The sequence below is a fragment of the Amborella trichopoda genome, chromosome 1 (assembly GCF_054954075.1).
Source record: "Amborella trichopoda isolate Santa Cruz 75 chromosome 1, AtrichopodaSantaCruz75HAP2 v2.0, whole genome shotgun sequence".
In the NCBI taxonomy this organism is placed as follows: Eukaryota; Viridiplantae; Streptophyta; class Magnoliopsida; order Amborellales; family Amborellaceae; genus Amborella; species Amborella trichopoda.
In genome coordinates, this window is record NC_142336.1 from 38,573,304 (window position 1) to 38,591,359 (window position 18,056).

An 18,056-nucleotide genomic window follows, 5' to 3' on the forward strand; every position below is an offset into this window, starting at 1 on the left:
GCCCGCTGGATTGTGGGTGTGTTGTATACATGTGCTGAAGAGATGACTCCCTACAATACTGGATTATATTTGAAGGACCCATGGACTATAGTTCTGGAATGTGGTCTGGACTTGTCCGCAAGGAGGAACTTATGATCCATGGACTAGGATCATGTCTTCTACAATTATTAACTACCTTTGATAGTTCAATCATGCACCTCTACGAGGGGCTGTGGGTCATGGAAACTATTGGGCCAATTTGAGAGGGTGCAATGAGATACGGTTACTAGAAATGATGGAATTCTCAGTATATTTATTATATTCATAACTCTTTAGATCTAATTCCCATTAAATTTCTTTAATATGTTTAATTATTTTTAATAATATTTTAGATAATTGAAATGAAGTTTTTGACTTTTTTTTTATCGAAAAAGAATTTTTAAATAAATAAATAAGGAAAAATCATTTTTCTGGATCTATTTAATTCAGAGACGAATATAAAATTCTTATTATTATTTTAAAATATAATATAGGGTATGGGGGCCCATTGGGAATTTGGGCCTTCCACAAATAAGCCCACTTGTTGTAGCATGGGGCTCACATGGCTATCTATGTGTTGGGCACCCCACTCCCTTCTTTCCTTTTTGTGTGGCTTGTGTGCTAAACCACCTTCTTGATTGGAAAATAAAAAGAAAAGTATTATGTGAAGAATTATATTGATTTCGAATAAGAAAGTGTAGAGATTAATTGAAATTGAATTACAAAAAGATAGTATTTTCTCTACACAATATTTGATGGAAATAGAGTTGTAGTAACTGAAGGATAATGGTTCCACCTCATTCCTTTTAATTATGATGGTTGATCTCAGGAATTAATGGATGAGATCTCTTCACCCCACAGGTCTTTATGATCAAAGGTCAAGATTGAATCTCCTAATGATGGCAAAGCCCTAACCTCAAAAACCCTAGCCTCTATATTTTAAATACTCTCTATGGGGGTTCTTTTCTCTACACCTTTTGATTGGCCTCTTTCGCTCTCTCTGAACCCTAGGGAAGGCACGCCCCTCTCTATCTCTCTCTCTCTTTTCTCTCTGAACTTAAGTTAGGGTTTAATTTGTAAAAGGTGGAACCCTAAGGGGGGCACGCCCAAGCCAAAAGGGGCCACGTTATAGCATATGTGCATTGAGTTATGCTTATGTGTTGAAGCTTGTTCAAAGTACTATCCCATGTTATGCTCTCAAGTGGTTTTTCCTAGGCTTCCTGAGTTATGAGACAAGTTTAGACCGAGATCATCTGCGTGTTTAGTGGAAGAGACCCGGTGTGGGGTATACGAAGTCCTTGGGGGTAACCTGAGGCAAGGTATTCGGTGTTACTCTATTTAATGCTTTCTTGAATTAAATAGAGTAAGGGAGAATCCAAGTGCTGAAGAATTGGATATTTCCCTGACATGTACAAATGATGACCAAGTGATTCTCCATCAGTTATGTACTGTTCCAGGACCATAAACGTTCTCCAACAAGCAAAATATCGGATCAAGAAAGGCTAGGTACAACACTATATAGTTTGAGGTATGAAATCTATCCCACATGACATGGTTAGGTCATATAGGGAAAGAGCATTCAATAACTTATAGCCTTCTTGTCAACCTTTTTTTTATTATTATTACATCTTGGCTAGTTTTATGTTTATGTATGGAAAGCAAGGACATTAATTGATAGGTGCTAAACAAAATTGACAGAGCCAGGTTTGAATACCCTTATATATATGTGCTTTCTTGTACGTTTGTGAACTACTGAAGATAATAAAACACATGGAGATGTGGTTTTGGTGTTTTGATCATGATCTATGGTCTAAGTATCAAACACGAGAGATGAGCATCCCTCATTTTAGTATATAGCACAAAGGGAGTGTGGTATCCATTTGCTCGTTTCAACAGAACCCGGTTTTGGTGTCTATCCTCCCAGTAATGTCTAGTGATATGGTGCGTTGCATGTGATGTGGATCTCATTCTAGGCTCTCCAAATTGCCAAGAAAATGCGTATTTTGGACTTTTGTCAGGTTTTGAAAACCATCTTTTAGCCGTGCGTTTGTTTTGGATAAAATCATAGATGGATTTTATGACTCCTTTTGTGGCTATAACATGACTTGGTAAAAATTAAAAGTGAATGCGGTAAAAGGATTTTCAAAGACTGTTTTTTTTTTTAATTGAATTTGATCATTTGTGTCGATAGGTCAATGGTTATATTTTTTAGAAAATCACCATAGTCTTACCAGGTCTGTCAAGTTTTTTATGAAAAACATACCAAGCCGCCATGCTATTTCTAATTGTTTTTTTTTTTGGAGAAGTCAGTGGACGAGAAGGCCCCGACCCGTTTTTTCATCGATAATGAGCAGAGAAAACCAATCATCATACAAGCCTCTAGTAGGGCAGTTGTGCCAGATCATGTAATAAAAGAGAATAAAGAAAATCTAGTGGTTGATGGCGCCACACAGTACCGCGGCCAGCAGATGCCCTCTTAGCGAGGGCATCAGCAACCGTATTTGCCTCCCGAAAAACATGTGCAATGGACCATCAATGAGAAGAAAGTCTGGTACCGTAATTATCTGCAATCTTCTTTAGCCTCTATGGAGCACAACATCGATTAAGAATGACATCGACAAGGAGGGCGAATCATTTTCTATCTGTATTAGAAGCAATTCCTCTAATGAACCAACTGAACTCCTCCTTCAAGTGCCAAGAATTCTGCATGGTTATTCGAAGCAAAACCAAAATGCTTTGCAAAAGCAGCAATGAAACCACCCTCTCTGTTCCTGATGACACCACCACCACCACCACCACCTGCTAAACCTGGATTTCCCAAGGAAGCACCATCAATATTTAGCATGTAATTTTGAGCCTTAGGAAATGACCACACCACCGGAATAAGGGATTTTGACCTCTGCTGACGCCAAGTTATCTGAAGAATACCAATAATGACCTATTTCTAATGAGTGGAAAGACCACTTTTTAACTTCTGCTACTACCTGAACAAGTAAGGTAATCTGATTCACAATAAGCTTTCTCTTGGTGGGTCTTAACTTAAAAACTCTTCTGTTGCGCTCTTCCCATAGAAACCAAATAGTAGTAAAAAAGATGGAAGACCAAAGATGGTCCATGAGATTTAAACCTAAAAAGTAACCACCACCTAAGTAAATCAGGTACAGAAGAACCAAGGACAAACCATTTTTCACATCTCCAAGCTAATGATCTCCATACACCCTGTGCAAAAGCACATTGAAATGATAGATGGAAAAGGCTATCATTGCTACAAAAGAGACATAAAGAGTCCAGTTGCATGCCCCATTGCTACAACAAAAATGAAGTGGACAGCCGATTATGTAAAGCCAACCATGAGAAGCATTTCGCCCGTGGGTGGCATTTAGAAGACCAAAGTGCACAAAAAATAGGGATGAACCTTGATACCTAATAAAGTTCCATGCCCCTTTAATAGAAAATAGGCCATCAACAGAGTGAATCCTGACCAGTGAATCATTTTGGGGTTGTAGAGGAAGTGTATAATTCTCAACCTCCCTCCATATATTTCTAAAACATCAGATGCGGGAAGGGACAGAAACCAAGACTGAGGTGCACCTCCTGTAAAGTCTGAAACCTTCTTCCTTGCAGCAACCCCCAAATCCTCCTGAATATCATTATCATGCAAATCTGATAATGACTGACCTACTAACCATGGATCCACCCAGAAATCCACCATCTGACCATTACCAATATTCCACTGTGCATTGCCTTTCAAGTGCAATAAGCCAAGTAAAATCCCCTTCCATGCCTGAGAACATTATCTTCTTGCTTCAGCCTCCCATATAGAAGAATTTCTAAAATATCGATTTTTGAAGAACCGTGCCAATAACGAGGATGGGTTTTCCAAAATCCTGTATGCTAACTTCATTATTCCTGCGATATTGAAGTTCGCCATTTCCTTACCCCGATACCCCCTTCGGCTTGAGTGAGACACATTGTTCTCCATTTTATAAGATGAACATCTTTTTTCTCTGCTTCACTGGCCCAAAAGAAGTTTCTCTGTAGTCTCTCTATCATATTACACTTTTTATTTGGGAGAATGAAAGTTAACACCCAGAAAACCGCTTGTGCTCCGAGTATAGACATAAGCAACTGAAGTCGACCTGCATATGAGAGACATAAAGGCTGTCGTGACCCAATCTTACCAAACACCTTACCCATCAGACTATGGCAATAGTTGTGCCTCACATGTCCATGAAATAATGGTATGCCCAAATAGTGGACTAGAAAGGCTCCTTCAAGGAACTAAACTCCCTCAGAATTCTCTCACATCCTCCCCGTGGTGCACCAAAGAAAAAATCCTTGCTTTTAGATGAATTCAAAATCTGACCAGTAATCCTTTCAAACTTAGAAATAAGTTCACGCATAGCACTTGCAGAAGAAATGGATGCCTCACAGAAAATAAGCACATCATCAGCATAAAATAGATGAGAGACCCCATAGTCACACCCTGAAGGAAATGCCTTGGGAACCGTGCCTTGCAACGTAGCACAGTCAAGCTGCCTACTAAAGAAATCCATGACCAACAAAATAGATAAGGAGATAGAGGATTCCCTTGTCTCAAACTTTTCTTCCCTTTAAAATATCCCTTGGGTGAGCCATTCCACAAAACAGAGAAGGAGATAGTGGAAATACACAAGCAAACCCATGAAACAAATAACTCAGGAAAACCCAAAGCATGCATTCTACCCACAATAAAATCCCAGAAAACCCTATCATAAGCACTACTCAAATCGATTTGCAAACACATTTTAGGTCGAGTTGAATTCCTATGGAAAAAAGACATAAGTTCATTTGCCATAAGGATATTATCTGTAATGAGCCTACCTTTCAAAAATGCAGCCTGACTGGGATGAATAATGTCAACAAGAACAATTCGTAGCCGATTAGATATTATTTTGCTGATGATCTCGTACAAGACATTACACAACCCTATAGGTCAAAAATCTTTCATCACCCTAGGTGCATGCACTTTAGGAATCAAACATATAAAAGTGGAGTTGATTTGCTTGAGAAGCTTACCTTTAGTGAAGAAATCTTTAAGGGCCAAAAAAAGATCCTTTTTAATGACTTCCCATCCAAACTTGTAGAATTCCACTAAAAAACCATCTGAACCCGAGGCATTTTCATTTTTCATATCCCAAATACATTCTTTAATCTCCTCCATATTTACTACGTCCACTAATTTGTTCTTCTGAGAAGAATTGAGAAGAAATGGCGATAAGAACTGATCAACCATATGTAAGTCAATATTGCTTTCCTGAGCCAATAGATATTTGAAATAGCCAATCATATGATTTTCAATGTCATCCTTAATAGACAAAAATTCTCATTCTGATCTTTCAAGGAGATAATTTTTTCATTCCTCCTTACCACAATCGATAGATGAAAATATTTGATATTGGAATCCCCCTCTTTTAACCAGTTCTAACGTGATTTTTGCCTCCAGAATCTTTCTTCATGGCCCAAAAGAGTCTACAATTTCTAAGTGCACTGTTTTTCCTCAAACATGAATATCAAGGATCCATATGTAAGCTATCATGCAAAGATGATAGTTGATGTCGAACTACTACAATGGATTCCCCAACATAGCCAAACACATCCTTGTTCCATGAACGAAGGTCGATCCTTAGCCTCTTAAGTTTAGCAACAAAAAGATACATGGGTGTCCCCCCCACTCAGCCTTGCCAGGAATGAGAGATAACATCCAAAAAATCGTGATGTTGCTCCCATATAGAGAAATACTTCAAAAGGTTTGGGCCCAAGCGGACCCAAATCATAGTAGAGACGAGTAAGGGACAGTGATCTGATGTACCTTTAGGAAGTAACTGGATTTCAGACTCAGGGAAAGCCAAAACCCATTCAGTAGTTCCCAATGCACAGTTCAACCTCGTTCTAATGCATCTCTCGTTCAAGTGGCTATTAGACCAAGAGAACCACCCTCTGACTACACCAAGATCAGCAAGAGCACAAGCCGACATTACTTGTGCAAAATTGCCTAAATCTGGTGGTAAAGAACTGTTGCCCCCCACTCTTTCCGAGGAATTCAATAGAGTATTGAAATCCCCTAATACTAGCCAGGGAAGATTAATAGTTGCTTCTAAAGCCCTCTTATGGTCTCAAAGCACGGCCCTTTGGGACACATAATTAGATGTATAAACCCTTGAAACAACTGAGATATTTCCATTACAAATACGAGTAGCCTCCATGAACGAAGGTCGATTCTTAGCCTCTTAAGTTTAGCAACAAAAAGATACATGGGTGTCCCCCCCACTCAGCCTTGCCAGGAATGAGAGATAACATCCAAAAAATCGTGATGTTGCTCCCATATAGAGAAATACTTCAAAAGGTTTGGGCCCAAGCGGACCCAAATCATAGTAGAGACGAGTAAGGGACAGTGATATGATGTACCTTTAGGAAGTAACTGGATTTCGGACTCAGGGAAAGCCAAAACCCATTCAGTAGTTCCCAATGCACGGTTCAACCTCGTTCTAATCATCTCTCGCTCAACTGGCTATTAGACCAAGAGAACCACCCTCTGACTACACCAAGATCAGCAAGAGCACAAGCCGACATTACTTGTGCAAAATTGCCTGAATCTGGTGGTAAAGAACTGTTGCCCCCCACTCTTTCCTAGGAATTCAATAGAGTATTGAAATCCCCTAATACTAGTCAAGGAAGATTAATAGTTGCTCCTAAAGCCCTCTTATGGTCTCAAAGCATGGCCCTTTGGGACACATAATTAGATGTATAAACCCCTGAAACAACTGAGATATTTCCATTACAAATACGAGTAGCCTCCACAATTATCACTTGATTATTTACATCAATCACGTTGATTGAGTAAATTAAAGGATTCCACAAGACCAAAATTTAGGATCTACCCTCAATCTCATTAGCAATAAAATTATTATAGCATCCTAACGTTTTAGACCAAATATGGCTCAACTCCATAGAAAGGTTAGTTTCCAATACGAAAAGAAGACCAAGACTATGTTGCCCTTTTAAAACCCCAATATCCGAATTCTACCCCAGCCTTGAAGGCCCCTGACATTCCAAGCTGCAACTGACAAATAAAATTAGAGGGTTGATCGTTTCGTAAGCGAGACCTTACCTTCAAAAGTTGTTGGAGCACACTGAGCCTTATAAGGTAACCCTTCTTGTCACCAGTAGCTTCCAAGGAGTCTTTTAATTGCGATCTAGTTTGAGCTTGAGGAAGCTTCTCACTATCACATGATCTTGCATTCGCTTACTAGAACCTTCCACCTTATCAACTTCATTTTCCAACGACTATTTATTTTCTAACTATTGCTTGTGAAAATATACCAAGTCAAGAGTTTGATAAAAAGGAAAAACATTGAGTCTTGAATTTTTCTTTTTTAAAAAGGGAGAAGTTTCACTCTTTGCACTGCTTTTCCGACTACGTCATCTAGAATCCTCGATTATCTGAGACCATGAACTATAGGGAATGACTTAAGATGCCCATATTGTTAGGCTTCCTTGACACATGTTGTGTGGACATGATCTGTTGGTTTGTATAGATTTACAGCTAAGAGACTAGTGTGGTTGAATCTTTGTGGTTCAAAAAGAGAATTGCATATTGCGAGACTATAGGCATCTAGTCATTTTGGCATGAGACTTGTTGTATTATCTCCGTAGCATAGGCATGAGCCTGTTGAGACAATATGTGTTATATGTATTTTGGTTTGAGTGGGAGTTGCTACAGTCCCACGGTCGTTTTAGTTGCTCGGATATTTAGATATACATGTATTTTATTATAAACTGCCGAAAGGGATCCAGATAACTTAACATTCCAGTAGGAGTACCTACTTATGCTTGGTGAAGCAATTGAAACAACATATTGTAATGTTGTCCTCCATAGAATTCAGATATGTGATATTGCTTGACTGGCTACAAAAGAAAGTAGCATGAATAAAGAACTTCCTTAAGCTGTAAAGATACGACTCAAAGCAATGAGGATGCATGCAGATCTTCTACGACAATGAGTCCACGATTCGTGATGCTAATACTGAGGATGTTAAGATGGATTATGACGATGTTCGGGACGAGATTCAAGCAGCAAAGAGAGAGGCTTCATGACTCCCACAAAGGCTACATTTGTGAATTCTTGGTGAAAAGATTGTTGGCAAAAGAGTTTGTCAGGTTATGTAATGAGCATGAGAGAGAATAAGTCAAAAAATGTTTGAGAGAGAGATTGTAATGGGGGGATGAGAATGTGAGGGAGAGATTGTAAGGCCCTCAAAGGCAAAGTGGGAGATGTTGAAGTTATGTGTCTATTTAAAGGCATTATGAGAGCATGTATTGAAATTATATATAGTGATATGTTGGCTCCAGTGGGAGTGTGGTCCAAATTGAATTGTGAGGCATTATTAGTGTCGAGACTCACCTGAGCTTTGACTCCCTATGGCTATGGGTGATGTCTAAAACCCATAGCACTGGGCAGTTTGTGCGCAGCCAATAAGGGTTTTGATATGGGGTTTTCCCCTTATGAGGTCGGAGTTGTACTTAGGATTTGTCTAGGGTACCAGGTGTGATCCTGGTGTGTGATGGTTGGTCGAGCGGATAAGGGCCAAAATCCTCATCATTACCATAACACAGCATATGCACTAGATAGTCTTTTGGGAAGCAGCCCTTTGGGTGAGGGTGTGTGTTGTGTACATGTACTGAAGAGATAACTCCCTGCAACACTAGACTGTGTTGGAAGGATCCATGGAGCATAGTGTTGGAATAAGGCCTGGAATTGTCTTCAGGGAGGGGCTTATAATCCATGGACTAGGATCGTATCTCCTACATTTATTGGCTGATTTTGTTGGTCCAATCATAAACCCCTACAAAGGTTGTGGGTCATGGGAACTATTGGGTTAGTTTGAGAAAGTGCAATGAGACTCGGTTTCAAGAAATGATGGAGTCCTCAGTATATTTGTTATATTCCTAACTCCCTGGATCCAATTCCCATCATATCTTCTTTAATATGTTTTAATTGTATTTTAAATAATTAAAATGAATTTTTAGACCTTTGTGGATATTTTATTTTATTAAAAATCCTTTTTTTGAATTTATTTAATTTATAGAGAAAAATAAAACATTTCATGGATTTATAAAAAATATATATTATTTTAAAATATAATATAGGGTGTGGGGGCACGTTGGGACTTTGAGCCCACCACAAATAAGCCCACTAATTGGGGCGTGGGGCCCACATGGCTATCCATGTGTGGGGCGCCCCACTCCCTTCTTCTTTCCTTTTTGTGTCGCTTGTGTGCTAAGCCACCTTCTTGATTGGAAAAATAAAAGAAAGCATTATGCAGAGAATTTTATTGATTTCAAATAAGAAAGTGTAGAGATTAATTGAAATTGATTTGCAAAAAGATAGTATTCTTTTACATAATATTTGATTGGAACAGGGTTATGGAAATTGTGGGATAATGGTTACACCACATTCTTTTTAATCATGATGGCCTATCTAAAGAATGAATGGATGAGAGCTCTTCACCCCACAGGTGTCTATCATCAAAGGTCAAGATTGAGTCTCATAATGATGGCAAAACCCTAACCTCAAAAACCCTAGCCTCTATATTATAAACATTCTCTGTGGGGGTTATTTTCTCCACACCTTTTGATTAGCCTCTATCTCTCTCTCTGAACTCTAGGGCAGGCATGCCCCTCTCTCTCTCGGTCTCTCTCTCTCTCTCTTTTCTCTCTCAACTTAGCTTTGGGTTTAATTTGTAGAAGGTAGAACCCTAAGGGGGGCATGCCCAAGCCAAAGGGGGCCATGTCACAGTCTATGCGCATTGAGTTATGCTTATGTGCTGAAGCTTGGTCAAAGCACTATCCCATGTTATGCTCTCAAGTGGTTTTGTCTAGGCTTCCTGAGTTATGAGGTGAGTTTAGACCAAGATCCTATGCACTATTTGTAGAGGAAACCCTGTGTGGAGTGTACAAGTCCTTGGAGTTAACCTGATACATGGTATTCGGTATTACTCCATTCAATGCTTTCTTGAATTCATTCATAGTGTTCGATAATTTACAAATTTATGTTATGAATAAGTTTTTGTTTTGATGGCAAGCAATTGAGAATCCTTGGCATTATTTGTGTTTTTTATTGGTTCATATATTGTATTTGGACACTTGTAAATGATCCGGGTGGTGAAAATAAAGAAAAAGAAAAAAAATTTAAAACAGCATACACTTGCCCAAGTCACATAGGCTTGCTTTCATTTGTACCCTAGCTAATTAAAACTGTTGGTTCAATTCCACTAAGAACAAAAGCCTCTACTAATTGATGGTTCCAGTTAATGTGGTAACAAAGACGTAACAGCCGGATTTTTAGTTTCCCAATTCTCATGTGAAGGATTTGTTTCTTTGGTCTTAGTAATCTTACCATTGATATATGTCAATTTCTAACTTCCACCAATGAACATTTTTGCAAACTATGACCACTCTAAATAATTTGTTGCATCATGTTTGATGGTTTGCAGGACGGGGTTATCTCCGTGGATACCTATATAGGAGGTTACATCTGGTATACTAGTAAAGGTGGAAGAATGGTCTAAATCACTCATATTCGACACATTGACCACAACACATACTGAAAAGCACCAAGGAGATGCTGGCCAACACATCCAGTCACTCAAATATACTTTGAACATGGGCCCGAGATCTCCCACTTTACTTATCTCAAAAAAAAAACTAAGTTTCACAACTCAAAAACAAGGATGTGATCCATTTAAGGAGTCCAGCAACTGATTTTAACACCATCAAGCCACACCAACCAGGCCTAGGGTTTCTGATCTTGCATCAAAACTCAATGAAGCAACCTTGGAATTAGGGTTTCCCCATTCTATACCTTTTTTCCAGATCTAGGATTTTATACCTCCCATTATTCTGTCAAATCTTGTGTTTCTGGCTGTACAGCTTTTGGAGACCTTTACACAGCCAGATCAAATCTTTAGGGTTTCAGAAAAACCTCTTGGAGCAACATTGCTCTAATACTGAATTAAAGGTACAATACAAACCAAGGAAAGAAGAAAGGAAAAAAAGGAGAAAATGGAGAGAAACAAAAAACATTGTTAGAGAAATAGAGAGGAAGGAGAGAGACTTTGAGGGAAGAAAGAAATAGAGAGTCACATGGGGTCAAGTTTGACCCCCATGCACCTCTCCACTATATTATATTATTTTATTATGTACAAAAGTGCCCTTTAAGTGAAAAAAAGGACAAATAAGTCCTTTGGGTCTTAAATATAATTAAAAATGAACTAGGAGCTTTGACTATCACTTTCACACACAAAAAATAAAGAGAGAGAAAAACGTACTTATGCATTTTATCTTGCCACATATATTATAGTGCATTATATTAAAAGCCTGCCACCCAGCCTGAGGCAGCACCTTGAAGTGGCCTGTGGGCCAGCTGCCTTGTCTCAGCTGAGGTGATCCCCTCTTAGTGGGCCGGCCTTTTTTGGGTGCTTAGGCACCATTGATGCAGGTGTCAAACGTCTAACTCTGAGTGCCTGCCCTTGTGCTGAAAATTCCCTTAGGTAAGGGGCAAACCTGTCGTTTCCTCCTGCTTAAAGGGGGGAGAAGCATTAAGAGTGGATGTTATTCGTGTCCCCAATTTTCGCCTAATCCTAGTTTTCCATAGCAAACTAACACGATTAAAAAAAGGTAGTTTTGTCATAATGGGGGAAAATAAAAATTTTACACACTCACATGCATGCTTACGTATCAAATATGGCACATATCAAATATGGACAGGGGTTGTATGGAGACGATGTTCTACCAATTCTCCATACCTTGTTTGTATCTATGATGCAAGTGTCGTGTATCATGATGTTCTACGATACAAGTGCAAATGATGCACGAGTAGATGCTTAATGTGCCTGATTCAATATCGATACTGATATTATATACTGTTAGGTACTAGTAACTATAAAAGAACATAATTATTAAAATATACAATATGAAAAGAATATAACATTATGCATTACAATATGGTATGTATGCTGTAAACGTGTTGGATACATGTCGCTATATTATGCAAACACGATACCAGTATATGTTCCCTTGTCCTTGAATTGTAGAAATGCCAAGTCCTATCCATATAAACATCAGTATCCATACCTGAGCATCTTTCGTTTATGTCCTAGGTTACAAAATCAGCAAAGCAATAGATCCTAGGATTCTTTCTCTTTGTCTAGATAGATTAACAATGTAATTAGAGGTTCTATCTCTTAAGGGTCATCTACAACTTCCAGAAGTTGTGAATATAGTTTCCTAGCAATCTTATATTGTTCCTGGATTGATTTGGACATATAACATTCCTGCATTGATTTGCACATATAAATAATAATGTCTTGTGGCTGAGTAATTTGGTAACTTAGAAATTCAATATCCATAGAATTATCGTTGTTATGTTTTTCTTTGAGCTTCATCGCCATTTCTTTCCTTATGACTCTTATAACTCCTTCCCTCCCAGAACTTTTTCAGAATATCACCAGGATTCTGCTTGGCTGATGGGCTTGCCTCACTTGCGCTTCGAAGACAAGGAATGAAGTCTGAATCTGGCGAAGGAACTTTTGACTGGAATGTGACTGGTGCATCCATCTGTTACTTAGGACTTGAGGTTCATTTCCTACAACTGGTGCTACTATTCTTTAGAGATCTGTGTGACTATCTGTGGTTTCCATTCATATTACAGTCATGGCGTGGCTTATTGTACTGATTTTAGTTTGCTTGCATTAGAATTTTTACTGGATAATGCATTATTTGTATCTTGATGCTTAAGGATTCTTTTCAATTCTCTCATGATACTTAGTATTCATTGATCGATACAATCTTGCTGCTTGAGTTTCTATGAAATGAAAAGTGGCACATTCAGATTGTTCAGAAATGCTCAGCACTATTCGCTTGTGGAGTTTTGTATGGGAATTTCAAATATATGTTAATCTTTACTTTAATTCTATAATTTTATTTACCACTAGTCAATTGGAATTTTACTATCTTGATCTTCCAACTGCTAGACCTAGTTACTAGCTTCGGGGTGTGTAGCTCTTATCATTTGTATGGTACAAATACCTTAATGTCGGTATGTTGTGTCTTGGTGGGATTTATTCCAAGTGCTTATGATGATCTCATTTTAATAGACTAGGTTGAATATTCTAGGTCTTGTCGGCATGAACTGTCTTGAGGAAGATGCCTAGAGCTCCCATATCAGCATTTGGAATAGGTTGAAAAGAATGATCTGCATAAGGATTTTGCGTTTGGTTCAAAATTCAAAACAATAGTAATTGAAACACCCAGTGAATGCTTATAGGAGCGGGCTCATAGTGTGAGAAGAGATGAGTACTTATCAGAAATGGCCTAAAAACAACTGTGGAAGCCTAAGTTTGGGAATGAGGACCTGTGGCTGCATTCATGATTGCTTAAAACTAGGATTATGTGCAGCACTCTGGATTCTAACTATCAAACTATAAATAGAGCATGAGTAATGGGGACCGTTCTAAACAGTGTCATCCCCTTATAATTTCCCCTGGTCCGATGATGGGGAACAATCAGTGACAAGCAGTGGTGTCCATAGTGGATTGTCCAATTGAACCTATTAGGTGCCCATGATGGATACCATCTCTAATCTCTATTGTCCCATTTCCAGCCATGCATGTGCCACCTTTCAAAAGCTTAGCATTTCATTGATAGTTTTATGTTACTAGCCTTTAGTATGATTGACTGAAGAAGCCTCCGTTTAGAGATTCTATGCTTATTCCTTCAATAGCCCAAAAGAGACGAAGGAGCTTTAAGTTCGAATGTTAAATAGCCAAGCCCAACAGGAGTTGTTATACAAATTCTCTGGTAACAGCTATTGCTGGGTTTAATCCCATGTTGATTGCTTGTAATGATGCGCTAGAATTGCTTTCTAAGTGGGAATATTCCTTGGACAGTTTCATTTTCAATTTCTTCTCTATGGGGCAACCTTGTTCATTTTGCTTAGAATTTGAATCCTTTCTTCTTTTATAACCTTGTTCTTTTTGTTCCTTGTGCACTCTATATTTGTAATACGATATAATGATAACACAGAGTAGAATCTATTTTGATTTCCAAAGATTGACTGTAGATGACTATATTACTGATAGGATTTCTGAAAAGAGTTGTGGTTATGACTTACATTTTCATATTTATTGTGTGATCTATGATATTATAGCATATCGGGTGTAGTGGTATAAAAATGCATTTGAAGTTTTGCACATCCGAACTAGGTTACCCCCTTCTTCCCCTAACAGTGGAATGGCAGAAGTTCATAATGGCAAACTATAAACCAAAAGACTCCAGGAAAATTGGTGACTTTTCTTTTATGCTGATACATCCTCCAAATTTTTGTATAATTAACATTAAAAGACATTCATCCAAATTTTTGTGTAGGTGCCAAGAATTTTGTAAATTACTATAATGCAACCTTATTTTCTGCATTTCGCCTTTTGTACAAATTGTCCCAGATTTTTGTATGGGGGTTAAATGCATGTAGCAGCTTATTACTTTAATATGGTCAAATATTCTCAAAAAATGGAAATTTTTAAGAATGCCGTAGAATGATTTTGGCCACTTATTAGCCAGCCTAATAAACTGGTCTAAGAAGGATGAGGACCTTAAACTTTTCTTTAACCCATCCCAAACCCGGTTAAAGGAGGTGGATTGTGTTAGGTGGGCAGCCAATATAAAACTTTGCCAAAACATTCTATGAATCCTGAATCTACGTTATTTAATTTACCCTAAATTTTTTTTTTTTTTTTTTTTAAAGGTAGTTTATCCTAAATAGTTGGGAAAATGCACTGATGATGATGATGATTACGATGATTAGCCAACCTAATAGATGGATATAGTTTTTTGTACCCAAATCACACCTTAAAGATTAATCTTTAGATTAGGAGTTAATACCACATAACATGGAATCCCAACATTTGCGGATTGCTTAAAAGTTGTGTATTATGGACCTTGGAAGCATGGATATTTTATCAATGGTACCAAATGTTGGAAACGGTTATCCTGTCTTGTGCAAGGTAAAACTCTTTGCGGAGTATTATCAAACTTCGTATTTTTTCTCTTTGAAAAGTTGGATGGCTACCTCCATCATGCGATGGTGGGAACTCAATATTATTGGGACTTCAAAGAGGAAGCTTGTTGACATGGTGCTTGGAGGGTTTTGCAAGATTATCAATTCGGTCCTTGGTGGCTTATCTCATCCTCTGGTCTTTCTACAAACATTAGGGGGATATATTGGTGTTTCAGAGTGATCTTGTTCCTATTAGTCGATGTTGACTGTTTGTTACCTGTAGACATTGGACCGTATTTACTAAGGAAACTCCTTAAGAGTATTATTTTTCCCATTTCTGGTGTTCTAGTATCCAGTACCTGAATGAAGCCGTCTGGGGATGTTTCTAAGAAACTCACACGTACTGGTCTGGAAAGTATGGGTTCTACCATTAGCTACTGAATACTTCTATCCATATGTGCTAGAAACTCATAAAACTAAAAAATGCGATCAAGTTAATTGTAAGCATTATTATTTATATTTTGAAAGTTAAATGTAAAACTTATAATCTTTTATTTTGAATGAATTGATAGTCGTAGTGTACTGTTTCGACTAATTACCATTCTTGGTAATAAGTACTCATTGATGATGTTCCAAATACAATACAGAGTTCAGATTCTATATAAACCCATTCCATACTTCTCTAGAAATTGTACCTTTGTGCATTTTCATAAGAGCTTACCTTAATCTTTTTACACTGTTGCATACTATGTACCAGTACCATTAACTATGATTTAAACTATAAAGAAAAGAAGCGTTCAGTGGAAATGCGGCCTCAGTTTTCATTTTTCCACTAATTTGTCGTGGAAAGTTGTTCATTGGAGTGATATACTTGCTCAGGAAGAAGATCATGAGTGCTGTAACCTATTACAGTATCCTTTCGATGTGAATCCGTCTCACCATTCCTATTAGGTTTTGCTTCTTGCACCCTTGAGGACATGGGTAGGTTTCCTGGGTAAAGAGGAATATGGATTATTCTTTTTGATGTATAGGTAGTGGGTACTTTTCCTAAGGAAGAAAAGGAGAAACTCATCCTGACATTTCTTGTAGACATAAAACTGATAAGAGAAACACTAACTCTTTTTTGCCATTCAATACTTAAGATAAAACGTTTTTAGACATACGAGTGAGTCCAAGTATTTAGGATGGCATGGATATCTCATTGATTGGCAGGCCATTTAATATGGTCTGCACACCAGGTCATGTCTTGCCATGATGTTCTTTTATCATTGATTGACAAAATTCTAAATGGTGAATAAGCTGCTTATCAAGTCACTATCTTTCTTCCTGATCAACAGAGCGTCCTATATTTTGTATGTACCATTGGGCTTGAATATTTCTCATCCCACCAGTTAAGCTTCTGTACAATCAAGGGATGGTGGACAAAAGGACCAAAGGCATTCAGCCACATTTTCACGTTTAAGAGTATATCTGAGCCCCTGATTGAATCATTGTTGGGAAGTCATGCTTCAGGTTCTAGTGAGGAAGATGCGGATGTTCAGGCAGAGAGATTCAGAGTCTATTCTGGTGCTGCTGAGAATAGCATAATATATTTACGTGATCTTCACAAGGTACTTGTTTAATCAACTTTCTGATGAAAGTAACAAATGTTACTTTACCAATCTCAGAAGGAGAACAATCATATTCCTGTCTAATTGAATATTCCATGCTATTTCAGGTGTATCATGGTGGAAGGCTTAACACTTATAAAGTTGCTGTCCATTCTCTTACTTTCTCTGTTAGAGCAGGAGAATGTTTCGGCTTCCTTGGACCAAATGGTGCAGGGAAGACAACAACTTTGTCAATAATATCTGGTTAGCTTATCTCCTTTAATTGCAATGTTATATGTAGTTTCTGGTCAATCCATTGACTACCGTATTATTCTATTATATTCTGTCTTCATGCTTTCATGATGCAAAGAGGATGTTTAGAACCTTATCCCGAGATATTTTGAAGCATATTCAGTTCTAATCCATCTAGAACTTTGACTCAAATCTTATGTTTGAACAATTCAAGATAAATTAGGAGGCCATTCTCTCACAAAGTGATAATTTGAACTTCTAATAAAATTATGACTTAGGTCAAATATTCTAGTTAATTTGAAAATCACTAAGATAATCATAAAAAACACAACCAAAATGAAAGGAGTGGCTATGTGGAACTCAAGGTATTAAATTCAATTTTTTTTTTATTCATTATACCTTAATTCCACTTACATGGGCCACTAAATATTGCTGTAAATAAAAAATAATACTCTAGATATAACCTAAGATTTATTTTCACTACTAAAAGAAATAGAAACTATCCAGGAGCTTTAAACAAACTTTCGCTATAATTTTTAGTACAAAACACGTTCCTAAAAATTCACAGAATATAAGAAATAATACTAAAAATTAATCAAAACTACTGGGAAAACTTATTGGAAGATACCTAAAGTTATTACCCTCACAGGTTATGGTACATCTCACATCTAATTCCTTAAACAATGGGGTACTGTTACTCCTTTAAGTATTGCTGCAAATTCTGAGATAGGGAAGATTAGTAAGCAATACTTCTTTTTCTAGAGTTTTAAAGAGCTCAAAAATCAACTATGGTTTATAGAAACCCTATGGGAACATACTAGGGCTGAACTTGTGATACAAGAAATTAGAGGGAACAATAAAATCAGTAAGCAACAAAGCCAAACACAAGCATAATTCAAAGAAACCTAGGGTTTCTTCTCCACCCCCAAGCTACGGTTCCAAAAGCCTTGACTTTCAATTTCTAAAAATCATGTGGAATTATGAGCCCCACAATACCCCACGCACCTCTTATATATTTTAATTTAATGTTGCAAGTACAAAAAGTGTCCAAACAAATAATACATTGACCCATATATCCTAACTTAAACTTAAATTTCATAATG

The 18,056-nt window shown here is 37.7% G+C and overlaps 1 protein-coding gene across 14 annotated transcripts in view; it reads left to right on the forward strand.

Annotated features, from left to right (window-relative positions):
• Positions 1–18,056, forward strand: part of ABCA1 (ATP-binding cassette A1) — a 169,728-nt gene that overhangs the window by 136,785 nt on the left and 14,887 nt on the right. For 11 of the 14 annotated variants that reach the window (XR_016053870.1, XM_020671012.2, XM_088864481.1 and 8 more), the window contains 3 exons: positions 12,548–12,694; positions 16,450–16,722; positions 16,830–16,965. Coding sequence is in view for 11 of the 14 variants with exons in the window: in XM_020671012.2 (XP_020526671.2) it covers positions 12,548–12,694; positions 16,450–16,722; positions 16,830–16,965 (556 nt within the window). In the remaining 3 variants the exon portion in view is untranslated. Of the gene's footprint in view, positions 1–12,547; positions 12,695–16,449; positions 16,723–16,829; positions 16,966–18,056 lie in introns of those variants that run through there. The other 3 variants (XR_016053861.1, XM_020671014.2, XR_016053869.1) reach the window with 3 other exon arrangements.